This window comes from Microsporum canis, genomic scaffold, assembly GCF_000151145.1.
Source record: "Microsporum canis CBS 113480 supercont1.6 genomic scaffold, whole genome shotgun sequence".
Taxonomy (NCBI): Eukaryota; Fungi; Ascomycota; class Eurotiomycetes; order Onygenales; family Arthrodermataceae; genus Microsporum; species Microsporum canis.
Window position 1 is genome coordinate 1,794,000 of NW_003299164.1, and position 13,552 is coordinate 1,807,551.

Consider the following 13,552-nt stretch of genomic DNA (forward strand, 5'->3'; position numbering starts at 1 on the left):
TCAGGGAATATGGAACCATAGAGCAACACAGGCCGCAATGTGAGAAGACATATTTACCCTATATCTTCCTCCCTGACATTACACATCTGTTCATCAGTGTTCATCTCAGTAACCTGTCCGCATCAAGATAGAATCTTACCACAGCGATACTCACGGCAGACCTTCAAGCTATCTCAATCTCAACCTGACCAAAATTTTCATATTCACTAGTCTCTTGGGGCCGTTTTCTTTTTTGGAAGCATATCTGATCGATACCATGGCAGCCGTCAAGCGAAGCAAAACCATGCCAGCTGATGGCCAAACAACAAAATTCTTATACACGATCTTGAAGCAGCTGGACTTGAAATCAGTAGGTTTGATCAGAAGCTATGGGTCGACTCTAAACTAGAGGAGTGGATAATAATTGTCACTAGATTGACTGGAGCCTGGTTGCATCTCAACTGGAGATTACCAACGGTCACGCTGCCCGGATGCGATTCTCACGATTTCGACAGCACATGGAAGGAAACACGACAACCGCTCGTACACCTCGTGCTAAGAAGTCCAAGGCAGAAACTGCAAAGTCGAAAAAGGCCATGTTTGAGGATCTGGCACGGGGCAAAGAGCACTCTCCCACCGAGAGATCCAGTCCTCCTGTCAAACAGGAGCTAGCAGTAAAGGCTGAGCCAGCATTTGGGGCCGGAGCACCACCTCAGTATTTCTATCCGCAAGGCGCGGCAGCTGTCCCCAGGAGCCTTGAAAATACGCCCGTCCAGAATAATACTCCGTTTTACGACTTCTCGACCGTGTCTCCAGCAGACCTGACCGTGCCTTCTTTTGTCCCTGAGCCTGTAATCGGTTATTCGGCGCCACCATTTGGGGAGAATTGGATCCCAGTCAAGGCTGAAAGGGCAGACGGTGAAGTTGAGATGCAGGATCTCTTCATCAAGTCAGAGCCAAATATGTAATTACTTTGACATGTTCTAGTGTTCTTCTGTTTCTTTTCTTTTGATGCACAAAGTGGGAGTCACGTGGATGGCACATTTGACTATTTAAAAAGGAGCTTTTTTTCGACTTCATGTTTCTGACTTGCTCTGTGATGGTCATGAAGGACGCCAGATACACTGTGTATATGTTTAATCCCTCAAAATGAGAATAAGCCTGTGATTCTGCCTCACAAATATATCCTGGATTCTTTTCCGTGGGGAGATGGTTAGCTGTCTTTACGACAACTAGCTGTGTAGCATGAATACTAGCAACAGCTCCATATCAATATGCCCTTTTGATGATGGCATAACGATACCCCTATTCTGGGCTACTGATGATATAAACGAGCTAGAGACTTTAGTCCTGGGTGATAATCACAAGCATCAGATAGCCTGCTTCTTTTCCATGTCCTATAGTTGATATCTAACATGACACGCAGTTTTCACCCTCAGGGGCCTCTATTACCAGTACAATCATGTTTGGAACAGACGCCTCTATACAGAAAGACAATGAATGTGAAGTTTTAGATACATCCGGCTTGTCTACATTACTGTCCTGGTCTGAAGGTGTTTTGGCTCTCAATTCCTCAGCTTGAAGGACAGCTGACCTCGCAATCTCGACGGATATCAAGTGTTCGTTTGCTCGCTTCTTTATTACTACTCTATGAACCGGGCTCGGCTATATCTTGGTCACACGGAACACAGTGTATGCTAGCCCTAGGATAAGTTCCGTTTTAATTTCTGCTCAGAGATTTCTCACTATAAAACCCACAACCCCCCCCTTTTCTTTTCTCTTCTTCTTCTTCTTCTCTTCCACCAAGCTGACCATCACCTACATCTTCCTCTGATACAGCTCCAAAGCATTACTTCCCTCTACCAGTACACTTTGAAAACCAAGATATTTCCCTTGAACATTCAGCAAAATGGCTGATACCACTGTTGAAAACTCTGGAGAGGCCCCCAGCAAGCAAACAAGTGACATTGCCTTCATGGCTGAATGTTTCAAGCATTTACAGGGACCATTCAACGTAAGTTAATGATAGATATCAACAGATTCTAATTCTGGTCACTTATCATCTTCCGTTTTCTAGGTTGACCTGCCTGCTATGGCCGAGGCACTGGGCTATAAAAACCATAACTCTGTTGGAAACCGTTTACGCGCAATCAAGAAGAAATGGGGCATCGGCACCGGCGATGGTGCTGAAGCTGGCTCTGAAGGCACCCCCACAGCCACTACCCCAAAGACCCCTCGCAAAGGAGCCAAAGCAGCTCGCGGCCCTGTTAAAGCCAAGGCTGAAACCGATGGCGAAGAAGCAAAGGCTAATGGAAGCCCCGCAAAGCGTGGTAGGAAGCCTGCTGCCAACAGCGGGCGCAAGCGTAAGGCAGCCAACGCCACGGCCGACGAAAAGGAGAACGTCGATCCCGCCACAGAAGACAAAGCGAACGAAGCTGAGATTAAGGCTGAAACGGAAGTGACGGCAAAAGACGCAGATGATGATGCTGAAGAGACCGTTGTTTAGCCGGCATTCCGTTGCTATCAAGGTATCACCTTCTCTTTTCCATTTACCCTCTGCTTATGCCTGACATTAATTCCTAATATTGCCTTAGAACCCGTATACGACTAGTTCAGTCTTGCCCACTACAATGCGAGTTCTTCATGCAACCACAAACCAAGTTTTCTAGATTTTTCTTTTCATCGGCTATCCATCCGAGGGGCTGCTGCTATTGGGAGATTGTTAATACCATCCTGCTCTTTAACAAGGCAGCTCTACTCCCTGGCATTCCCCCGTTCCTACCCTGCCTCAAAGTACCCCCATCATGTGTCTACTAATTTTGAATTTCCTGCCCAATCTTGAAGGGGATTTTTTTCCTATAGTTGCTATGGCCTCAAAGACATACTTCAATTTCTGAGCTTGGGACCATTCTTGAGGCAAATACGGGTTGGATTTGATGTACTTATGCTACCAATATCTAATCAATTGAGATTCATTACTGTAACACTACTGCTTTTTCTTTCTACATAGCTACATAAAACCATTAGGTCAAATTGCCAGGCTAGGCTCAAGGGTGGAATAAATAGGCAAACATCCTACGAGGGTGCTTAAGGACCTCTCACTCTGAAGGGATATCTCACTTGTTGCTATGCAACGCGTCTCTTACCTGAGCCCCTTTTGAACTCTTAGAGCGCGCTTCATTGTTGTTGATACCTCACCACTATAAAAGACCTTCCTTTCTCCTTTCTCCTCTTTCTTAAAGGCATCTTGACACCCTTCATCTTCTTGCAGGAAAGCATTCAATTTATCAGAAAGCAAGGTCTGTTATCCTTTCTTCTCAAACTATCTACTCAACAGTTGTCCCTTCTCTATATCATTTGGTATTAACAACAGGAAAGCCAGGGGAAACTTGCACTTTCTAGGCTCCTGATTGCACTCTCTACTTTACACATATAGACACACTTTGGTAGTCCTCCAAGCTGATAGTGAGTCCGCCCGATACCAAGTCATAGTCAAGACTGCCAAATTATCAACCTCACTTTCAAATCATAACCCCTTTTCTTATACTCTTCATTTTTGTTTCTCTGGCCTCAAGTTAACCTTCTTTTTCTTCCTTCTCTCCTTCCTCCTTTCAAGCTGCCGGGTTTCCTCTCTCAGATATCTTCTTCTGTCACCGAACTCGATACTCAACAAGCAGCTAGTATCTCCATACAGCAGACAGAAAGCCAACCGGCCTTCAAGAATATCCAATAATCGCCTGTCAAAATGTCTCGCATTACGCCCGAAGAGACCAATGTTTTCTTGATCAAGTGTATCAAGTACTCCAACAATGGAAAGGTAAGCAAACATTGTATATGGCGCATATGGCAACAGAAAGATTCGCCCATCACGCGTATCCCAAGCTAATGTTGTATATAGGTTGACTTCGCTGCTGTTGCCGAGGAATGCGGCATAGTTAGCAAGGGAGCAGCGTGAGTTTGGCCCATAATCATTGCTCGGCGTATGCTGATACAAGAGTCACTTCAGCGCAAAGCGCTACGAGCGCATCCTGAAAGGAAACGGCATCCATCCATCGTCTAGCGAAGGTGGAGAGGATGATGCTTCGTCCGGATGCTCAAGCCTTACTCCCAAAAAGGGTGGAGCATCTAAGCCCAAGACTCCTCGCAAGACTCCAACCAAGTCCAAGCCCGCTGGAGTGGCCAAGACGCCTACCAAGCGCAAGACCAAGGGAGCGAGCAGCGAAAGTCCTACCAAAAAGATCAAGTCCGAAGAAAAGGGTTTGGACTCTGACGTGTCCGACAAGGCTGACGGCGATGATATGGATGGTGAGCTTCCACTGCGTACGGACAACGACCCTTTCTTGCCATCGCCTGTTATGGATAAAGAAGCAGAACAAGCCATGTTCGAGGAGTTTTGCAACACTGGCGTGGAGATCAAGGGTGAAGATGGACAAATTGAAAACCAGGTCGTCTAGGGGGAGTCCTGCTTATGCGCTTATTGCCTTCATTGAACAGGCTCAAGCCTTGCACAGGGTCAGGTCCAATTTGAATAACTTTCTCGGAAAGGGGGGAATGCAAACAGTATGCAAGTATTTAGGCTGTTGCTTTTTTTCATCATGCAATTACCCTCCTGTATTTCTTAACAGGTTGCTTTTTTATGGGAGGCAAGGCGGACAGTATGCTTGATAGCTAGAGAGGTACTATAGGAAAGCAACAAGGACATACCTCAGTTTTGACAGTCCACTCAATGGATACGCCTGGTATCTGCCCAAAAAAATAATGGTGATATATGTCAGGCAAGTAGGGCTAGTCGAAAATGAAATATGGAAAGCTGATATTAAATAAATAACAATAATAATACAGTGCGTTAGATATTTAAAAACGGGGTATAATATAGCTCGGAATCCCAAACCGAAAATTCAAAAGCGTTCAGCGCTGGGTATCAAGTCCAAACAGACAGGGGAAAAAAATATTGAATAGAAATAACAAATATATAAAGATAAATAGGGATAACTGACGTAAATGATCATCATGGATCAGTCATGACAGCTTCAAGGATTTGTTTCTTATACTTCAAAAGGGCGGCGTCTTTCTTTTTGGTCTGTTGCCGTAGAAGTAAGTATCGCTGTTTCCAGTCCCTTGCAGTCATGCCAAACTCGATGTTATCCTCCTCATCAGATAAGCCTTCTTCAAGTCCAATAGTTGCACGCTGTTCCGCATGTCTATGATGAGCATATCGAGCTGTTCTGTCGTCACCCAGCGTCATTTGCAAAGGAGCGCTGCCCCGTATTGATACCTGGGACATTGCACCAGGGGTAGGAGAAAAGTCATAAGAAAGTGTATAACTGATGGAAAGGGTGGGGGTTGGACTATTTTTCGTGGGATCATCAGGTGGGCAATGCACGCGAATCCGGTTGTCAGATATTCCCGGCTCGATTCTAATCTTCATTTGATCTGGAGCCTTGCAGGTTAGGCCAAGCCTATGACCGAGACCGAGTGAGAAGGCGCAGTAGCTAGCGACAACGGTTGGAGGGGTGTCGGGATGGCATTGGGATCTAACTTGCTGGATGGTTGAGTGGGCAATGGCTCGGGATTCAGCAACACTGAGAGGCGTTGTTCTTCCGAATAGGGTAGCACCCTGTATTTCCAGAGATAGAGCGTTGTCAACTTGTTCAAGCGTTAGGCCGAAGGGAGCGGACACCTCACTGGCACTTGGAAGAACATCTCTGGCAAGGTTACGGGCTGCATCTTCGTTTCCAGCAGAGCCATTCTGGCCGTTAACTAATAGCAAGGGTGGAGTTGCGAGACGAATGGGCGTGCCAGTAGATTTTGGGACTTGGAGATGTAACTTGGTAGGTCTGGATGGAGCATAATCTCGGGGAGATTGGGCAGCACCAGCACCCGCAGCTGTCTCATTGTTGTTAGGTGGCGTAGGGTTGGTGGCTTCAGTGGGTATAGAATCATCGGGACGAGTATCGGGGTCAATAATAACAGTTGTTGAGAGAGACGAGGGTGGTGCGTCAGCTCCTGCTACCTGCATAGGACGGCCTCTAGTCTTTCCGGCGGACGGGCTATTTCCAAGCCAGGCTGAAGAGACTGTTAGCCGTCCTCTCCGTTTCGAACTCACTCTCTCTGTGGAAGACGGAGTGATGGCGGATTGCGGCTCATTGGAGAATAACGCATCCAGGTCACGATGCCGTGGAGTGATAGCTGACTGTGGGTATTGAAAAGGCGGCGATCTATGTATGGGGAAGCTCCATCGTGAGGTGACCGCTTGGCTGTCTATCGGCCTTTCTGGAGTTGCCATGCGGTGTGAGTTCTTTGCGCTGTCCAGATGTGCTGTTGGACCTGTCGGCCAGCTGCCAGGCGGATGTTCAGCAGAATCAGGGTAGGCGCTCCAAGGCATAGAGCTCTGAGGCGTCTCGTCGGTGTTATATCCGCCCTCTACCACGGAGTTCGGTGTATATAGACGAGATCTTTTCTGTTGTTTGGGATCAGCGCCAACTTCGTCAACCCTTTTGCGACCTCGTTTGGGCTTCCATTCTGGCACAAGAGCCCGCAAGGCCAGATCTTCCTCTCTCGGTACACCATCACGACACTCCTCCTCTTGTTCAGTCAGTAAATGCACCTTTGTGTAGTAAGGATGTTGGTGTCCTAGGCAGAATTCAAAAAAGGCATCTATGTGCATTGCACGCATCCAGCGCTAGAAAGAAGTCAGGAATCAGAGATACAATAGAGGAGAACAAAAAAATCATATCGCCAAGTTTCTAACCTTTAAGCGTACGGCATACTGTTGAACCTTTTGCGTACTCTGCTTCTTCTCCACGGATGGCGGTTCTACTCCAAGCTCTATGGCTAGCTGAATCCAGGTCTTCAATTCCTTGCGGTCAAGCTTCTGTATCAACTCCCATAGCGTATACGTGCAAAAATTCTTCCCTTCACTGCGAGGGGGCGACCTGAACATACGACGAAGCTCCGCAGTGCTGGACGAGCTTGGTATAGTTGGATTGCAGTACATGATGAATTCAACGTACGCATCATCGAAGTTGGTATCGGTGATATCACGCGACGGTAGAGACCGCGGTTCAACGGATGAGAGGCGTTCATTCTGGCGCTCCTGCGACAAGACAGACGCTGGGGGTGACATGGACGCGGCAGACGGCGAGCGTCTGGACAAGATTGTGGACCGGGGATCTCTGGGAGACGGTTGAAGGCCGCCGGGTACAACGTCACGATTTATCTGCGACATGGCATATCTACCACTACTACCACCGTTATGCGCGCTGCTGCCGGTACCGCTGGCTAGCTGGGGGCTATGGCTGTTGTTGGACTGCGATATTACCTGCTGATGCTGTTGGTGCTGTGGCTCTGGGGTGTCAGGATATTTAGTATACGGCTGCTCGGTCTCGATATTGCCAGAGGGCTGCGACCGCCCATGGACCACATCCTCAGCTCCTGGTTTGGACAACCCATCCATACTGGCTTGTCTTCAGCCTTGTGCAAGCGAATTGCATTTCCTTTGGGCGGGAGGGGAGAGATAGCCTAGGACGCCGGATATACGCATTCACGAGGTACTGTCGGCGGAACGGGAGGCTGCCATATGGCTATTCGGGAGTCAATTCGCGGTCGTATACGGAGAGGCCCTGAGCCGTCCTTTGGGAACGTTGGATATACGACGAAAGCTCCCCAGCATCCCACATTCATAATAATTCGGGGCAAGTTGTAGCTGTTTCACCTTGCTGGCTTGATATAAATAGAAACATCTCCATACTAAGACAAATTAATTTATGCACGGTCATCAAATAGCAGGTGTCATGTGATGGTGCTTTGCTTTTTTGGCCCCGATGGAGCTCTTTCAGTCACTTACTGTGTTATGGCATCAGGTTATGGACTTCATCATATTGGATGCCACCGCTTTTTGGCGTCTATCCTCGAGGTTGAACGGGGGGATGGGAAGTTCTACATTAGGCGATGCCGGCGCTTAAAAGGAGAAAAGCCGAACTTATATATTGTTAAAAGCTTATATTCGTTATCTTATCAATCGGATCAACTATATCCCGAGACGTAAGGTCACGGGACCAGCCTGGTGCATTCTTGGAAACTTCAATAAGAAACATGAAATGAAGCTGTTTATTGACATCAATCATAATATAGAAGAGAAAATGTATATGTGAATGAGCTAAAAGACAAAAAGACAAAAGAGATAGGGGACAGAGGTGTCCTGAATACCTTTTTCTTTTTTTTTTTTTTTAAAATCTCCTCTGACTATTATATCTTTTCTCTTTCTCGATCACCTCACCGATCTCTGACCTTCGAAGATGCACTCGCCCTTGGCTGCAGCATGGCTCCAAGTCTTCGTCCTCTACCAGCTAACCCTCCAAGACATTCAAGTCGGCCTCTCCGCTTAATTAGAACTCGGGTGAAGTCTTACCGTGAGGATAGCTCAGACTCAGATGAGGCTGACGTCCACGACGAGAGCTCAGATGGCTCCCCAGTGACTGTCCGCCGCCGGCCGTTGATATACTCTGACTTGCGCCCTTCAGACGAACCTCAGCCTGAACAAACTTCACCTCAGAGCAGAAAGTCTCTCGCTGAACGCATAACAAGATCGTCCTCGAACCGTAAGAAGCGAGCTCTCTTCCTTCAAGCCTCTCGCAAGGCCCTTACTACCTCCCCCAAACAATTCGGGCCGGAAGACGAGGCCGAGCTAGAAATGCCATCTCCTATAGAGTCTGCCAAAATTCCGCCATGGCAGACCCTTCCGTATCATGTTCTTTTTGATATCTTCCTGAATGCTGCGCCGATGGGCAACGGGACCAATATCACAGAGACATGGAAGTCAGTAAAGTGGCTGCTAGGCATCTCTCGGCTTTGCAAACCCTTCTTCGAGCCGGCCATTGCAGCGCTGTATTATTCTCCGCCCACCTTCTCCTTGGATCGGCTGGAAAAGATGAGAAAGCTGCTAGACAGAGACCAGAGCATGCTGGCAACTAATTACCGTAGCAAGGTAAAATGTCTGGATATCTATGGCCATACGTACAATATCGACAGCCAGTCGCTACGTAGACTCCTATGCGTTACACCGCAAATAAAGCATCTCCGGATCCGTGATCCGAGTGATACCCCCAGGAAGCTGTCAAAACCGTTTCAGTTCTCCTTTCTTGAACGGTGGTTTGACCTGATGCCACCAGAGCATATCCAGCTTCACAGTTGGGAATGGAGTGCCAGGGTGCAGTTGTCGAGATTGAAAGACCTTCATCTCCATCCAATGTTCCAGCAGCTCAGAGCACTGAGATTCTACAGAGTCTGGCCGTATGAGCCACCGGAGACCCGGCAGTCTCTAGATGGCGAAAAGCAGCTGTCGGCGGCTCAGCATCTAGTTTCATCACTTGTTGCTCTTCCTAATCTTTCGGTATTGGAATTTAGCCAATGCCAGCTTCCTGATGATTTTCTTTTCCTGTTGCCAGTCGACTTGCGGGTCCTATCACTCGACCAGTGTGAGAACGTGGACTCGGAAGGCCTTGCGAGTTTCCTGTTCGAACATGGACGGAAGATGGAGGTCCTCAACCTGGCCCATAACAAGGAGGTGAACATGTCATTCACCGTGGGACTGCGGGCATCCTGCCCTCTCCTGCGGGTCTTCAGGATGGATCTAAACTTTAGCTCTGGCTACTATACGTTGGCTCACGACGTTGAACCTCACTTTGACCTCCTCCTTCATCCCGGTCAGGTCCCAACCTGGCCGTCTAGCCTGGAAACCCTTGAGCTCGAGCGCCTCCGTAAATGGGATATCACAACGGCAGAGGTGGTGTTTAAGTCGTTGATCGAAGCAGCTCCACGCTTGACATATCTGCGCACGCTCACCCTTACCGCCATCCTCAAGACCGACTGGCGTGATCGTGCTCAGTTCAGGGAAGAATGGGCACGAACCCTGGAACGAACCTTTCTCAGAAAAAGTGCATCTCCAAGAGGTGCTTCTGGCGGAGCAGCGAAGCTGTCCGTGCCGGATATCAAGCCATCGCCTAGATCAGATGCTTCTAGCGCTTCCCAACCCGTCCGGGATGATACCACGGAAGGTCAGGCGCCGAGAAGAAAAAGCCGGCGTCTGGCAGAGCGCAGGTCTCAAAACAACAGTGATGATAGCGAACGCTCTAGCGACGGAGCATCCAGCAGTCGAAACATGATGCCTTCAGCGAGAGAGCAACATCAAGGAATGTGCAACGTGGTCAAGATCCGAATTGACAATCTTCGTCCTGCAGACGTTATCCTGCCGGCAGAGAATCTCAGCGACGGTGAAGCCAGTGGAGACGACGACTGGAACGGAGACGACCTTGACTTTAACAACGACAGCTACGCCTGGTGAAGGAACCGGAGACGAAAGTGACGAATAATATAACCATGACGCATCCAGGACCTCTAGATCTTGGTTCTGCGGGCCGAAAGCTTTTTTTTATTTTTTGGGGAGTTTTGTATTCTTTACACCGATGATACTTTTCAACTGCATCGCCATGGAGGCAAAACGGAGGCTTTCTCGGAGTTACTTACAACAGAAAAAAAAAAAACAATAGGGTGGGCATATATGCATCTATGGGAAAGGGGGGAAACCAGGTACTCAGCAGGCGGTCCATATCTCTATATCTATATTCAAATACCAGTTTCCTTACCAACAAGACGTCGATCGGGAAGATGACACTCGCATGCTCTTCTTCCCCTTAGGCCTCCTACACGATATACTACTAGGTATAGGATGGAACCCTTGCAGGTACAGACCAACAACCGCAGCTTCAAGCGAGCCCGTACCTATACTTGGGTGGCCTAGCTAGGGTTAAAAGGACAGACGAAAGAACCATAAAGTGTCTTCTTTTCTTTTTTACCAGGCTCTTACGTACCATGTAGACTTCTCTCTCTCATGCCCAAAAGTCCAAGTTTCTCTCCTTGTATTCGCCGTTGGGCATCAAAAAAAAAAAAAAAAGAGGAGACAGGAAAAAAAAAACAGGGACGGACAGGGACAGGCTTCTTCTTCTTCTTCTCCTCTCCTTGCCCATGCAACCATCCCATATGCCCTGCCCTGCCTGCGCTTAAGACTCCTCGTTAGCTCGTCCGTTCATACCTGACTGTTAGGCACGAGAGCAGGTCAAAAGGAAGCAGAAGAAAAAGCAAAGACGACGCTGTGTATTTTATCTTGTATTGGGCGATACGACCTTTGCATCTCCCATATTACTTTATTTATCCCCACCAGAGGAGGAAAAAAGTACACCTTGCTCTTCTTCTTCTTCTTCTCCTTCTCCTCCCCGTCGTCGCTGTTTTGCTTTCTTTTTTACTTCTTGTACAGTAAAGGGGAAAAGGAAAGGAGAGGAAAGAGAAAAAAAAAAGCCCCCAACCTGATAGACCAGATTTTTCCCCTTATCACAAATCGACATCTTAAACCGATCTACGACTAATCACATCACCATGCAAACTCAATAGCATCCATATTCTGCTTCTCTTGGTCGTCGTCGTCTTCGTCTTCTTTTTTTATGCTCTTAATTGTCTATCGATCGCTGGGCTGGCCTGATCTTTGATACACCTTGCACGGGGGGATATATATATGCTATAACTATATATCTATACGAAGTACTCCGTACAGCCATCTAATACCCTCCCACCTCGAGGTTTGGCCGTTTGTTGCTGGCTCGACATCGGCGGTTAGATATAAACGCTGTCCTCGCCCTATCCCGGCCTTATTCAAACAAAGCCTCGGTCTTGATACCGTTGGTGGTTGAAAGTTGTCCTTCTTAACGGTAGAAAGCCACGATGAGCCCACAGTCTTCGAGGGTGATGAGCCCAGATGCTGCTGGCCCCTCGTCGTCTCCTCCGGTTCTCCCTGAAGGATGGTAGGTCCCAGTCGTTGTCTCTCTCTTGTTACTCTCGTCTCGTTATGTTGAGAAACGGTCGTATGGTTGACAAGCTCTGCTGCATCTAGGCTCGCCCAGTGGGACGGACGACAGCAGCGATGGTATTATGTCCAACCCGTCACCAGGAAATCCCAATGGGAGATCCCGACTGAACCGTTCATTGCATCGACGTCTTCGACTCCTCACTCGGCCGCCAGTCCTGGTCCGTATCCGTCCCCTCTCACCATGAGCTCCACGTCGCCCGAATCCGAAGCTACAAGAGAATTGATGGAAGTAAGGAACGGGAAGTGGGGTGGAAACGGCAACTTCGCGGTATGTGGAACGATCTCGACTCAGGATTTCTGTTTTCATGTCAACGGCCTTCTCTCTCTTTCTGGTTACTCAGCGGTTGAAGGGTGGCTGATCTTCTGTTCTTGTGTCCGTCATAGGCTACACAACAGTTATCGCCTCAGAGCACTTCTCCAAGGTCTCAAAGAACCCCGGTTGCCGGCGATGTGATCCAGCACTCACGCTCCTCAGCGCAAAGCACGCCTGTCCATGTCATACCCGATCTCTCTGCCCTAGCCGGCCAAGACGAGATGGTGACCCAGCACAATAGCGTATGTCCCGACTCTCCCCAAAAACATCCAAGGAAGAAAATGACGGCTGACCGCTTTTAAACAGGCAAGCCATTCGCGCGTTGGAAGCAATACACCCCAACAGCCCATATCTCTACCTGGCCAGGCGCAAGGCTTTCATGCCACGTCGGGCTCGCCAGCCAACCAACAACTGCAACAACACTTTCCTCCGCAGCCCCAGTCCTACAATGAAAACCCCATCCAGAGCAGCGGTGTTCCCATGGGACAACCGCAACATGTAAACAGCATACCGATGAACCCGAGCCCGCCAGGCCAGTTCTATGGAGGCCAGATGCATGACCCCAACCCGCGCTCGTTTAGCGGCCCTCCACAGCCGGGAGACCCCCGTTTCGCAAACCAGCCCATTCCAGTGACACCTGGAAAATTCCCTCCCCGCGTTTCTCCAGTGCACAACCAACGACACCAGGAACATGGGATCACCCTTCTCAACCAAGACCCCAACGCCCCTCCTATCTTCCCCGTCTCTCACCGTGAAGCGCAGAGGAAAAGACAGTCGGAAAGACAAGAGTCGTACGCAAAGTACCAGGCTGGGCCGGCAGGCCAGCCGTACCCCTCTCGGGGCCCTCCCACAGGGAACTATGACCACAGATATAGAGAGCCAGAAAGCCTGCCAAGGAATATCCCACCGCCACCGGCCGGCTTCGGTTCAAACCCCATCTATGACCCCCATATAGACCAGGGCAGACCTATATATCAGGAACCGATCCCAGGGCCATCCGGTGGCCAATATGCAACTTCAAGACAACATGGTAGCCCTGGAAATGGGCCATCATGGCAGCAGCCACCACCTCCACCCCACTATGGCGGATATCAATCCGGTATGCCGCCTCGCGCTGACTATGTGCCACCACCGCAACAGCATTACGGAGGAGACGTCGGAGGATACCCCGGCAACTGGGGAAGATAAACCTGCCTTGAAAACGGCACAACCCGACGAGACAGAAGAATGGGAATTTACCTCTTTTCATACTCGTTCTTCGAATTTGTAATTTGACAACCTTATGACATGATGATTTGCGCTTCGTGAGCTGTTTCCGTAGCGATACACTTGTTTGATAAATT

General features: G+C 48.9%; 6 protein-coding genes across 6 annotated transcripts; 5 read left to right on the top strand and 1 right to left on the bottom strand.

Moving 5' to 3' along the window:
* Nucleotides 1–256: 256 nt before the first annotated feature.
* On the top strand, nucleotides 257–947 carry MCYG_06802 (conserved hypothetical protein; the record flags this gene model as incomplete). Its single annotated transcript, XM_002844792.1, has 2 exons — nucleotides 257–349; nucleotides 495–947. 2 exons carry the CDS (start codon nucleotides 257–259, stop codon nucleotides 945–947), a joined length of 546 nt encoding a protein of 181 aa, XP_002844838.1.
* Nucleotides 948–1,888: 941 nt separating this feature from the next.
* On the top strand, nucleotides 1,889–2,485 carry MCYG_06803 (conserved hypothetical protein; the record flags this gene model as incomplete). The annotated part of the gene is made up of 2 exons (XM_002844793.1): nucleotides 1,889–1,993; nucleotides 2,057–2,485. The coding sequence occupies 2 exons, from the start codon at nucleotides 1,889–1,891 to the stop codon at nucleotides 2,483–2,485; spliced, it is 534 nt and encodes a 177-aa protein (XP_002844839.1).
* Nucleotides 2,486–3,724: 1,239 nt separating this feature from the next.
* On the top strand, nucleotides 3,725–4,433 carry MCYG_06804 (conserved hypothetical protein; the record flags this gene model as incomplete). The annotated part of the gene is made up of 3 exons (XM_002844794.1): nucleotides 3,725–3,796; nucleotides 3,878–3,930; nucleotides 3,977–4,433. The coding sequence occupies 3 exons, from the start codon at nucleotides 3,725–3,727 to the stop codon at nucleotides 4,431–4,433; spliced, it is 582 nt and encodes a 193-aa protein (XP_002844840.1).
* Nucleotides 4,434–4,987: 554 nt separating this feature from the next.
* On the bottom strand, nucleotides 4,988–7,435 carry MCYG_06805 (ARS-binding protein 2; the record flags this gene model as incomplete). The annotated part of the gene is made up of 3 exons (XM_002844795.1): nucleotides 4,988–6,029; nucleotides 6,174–6,661; nucleotides 6,731–7,435. The coding sequence occupies 3 exons, from the start codon at nucleotides 7,433–7,435 to the stop codon at nucleotides 4,988–4,990; spliced, it is 2,235 nt and encodes a 744-aa protein (XP_002844841.1).
* An 864-nt stretch (nucleotides 7,436–8,299) lies between these two features.
* MCYG_06806 (conserved hypothetical protein) lies at nucleotides 8,300–10,321 on the top strand (the record flags this gene model as incomplete). The annotated part of the gene is made up of 1 exon (XM_002844796.1): nucleotides 8,300–10,321. One exon carries the CDS (start codon nucleotides 8,300–8,302, stop codon nucleotides 10,319–10,321), a length of 2,022 nt encoding a protein of 673 aa, XP_002844842.1.
* Nucleotides 10,322–11,751: 1,430 nt separating this feature from the next.
* On the top strand, nucleotides 11,752–13,397 carry MCYG_06807 (conserved hypothetical protein; the record flags this gene model as incomplete). Its single annotated transcript, XM_002844797.1, has 4 exons — nucleotides 11,752–11,831; nucleotides 11,921–12,164; nucleotides 12,281–12,451; nucleotides 12,516–13,397. 4 exons carry the CDS (start codon nucleotides 11,752–11,754, stop codon nucleotides 13,395–13,397), a joined length of 1,377 nt encoding a protein of 458 aa, XP_002844843.1.
* Nucleotides 13,398–13,552: the final 155 nt, after the last annotated feature.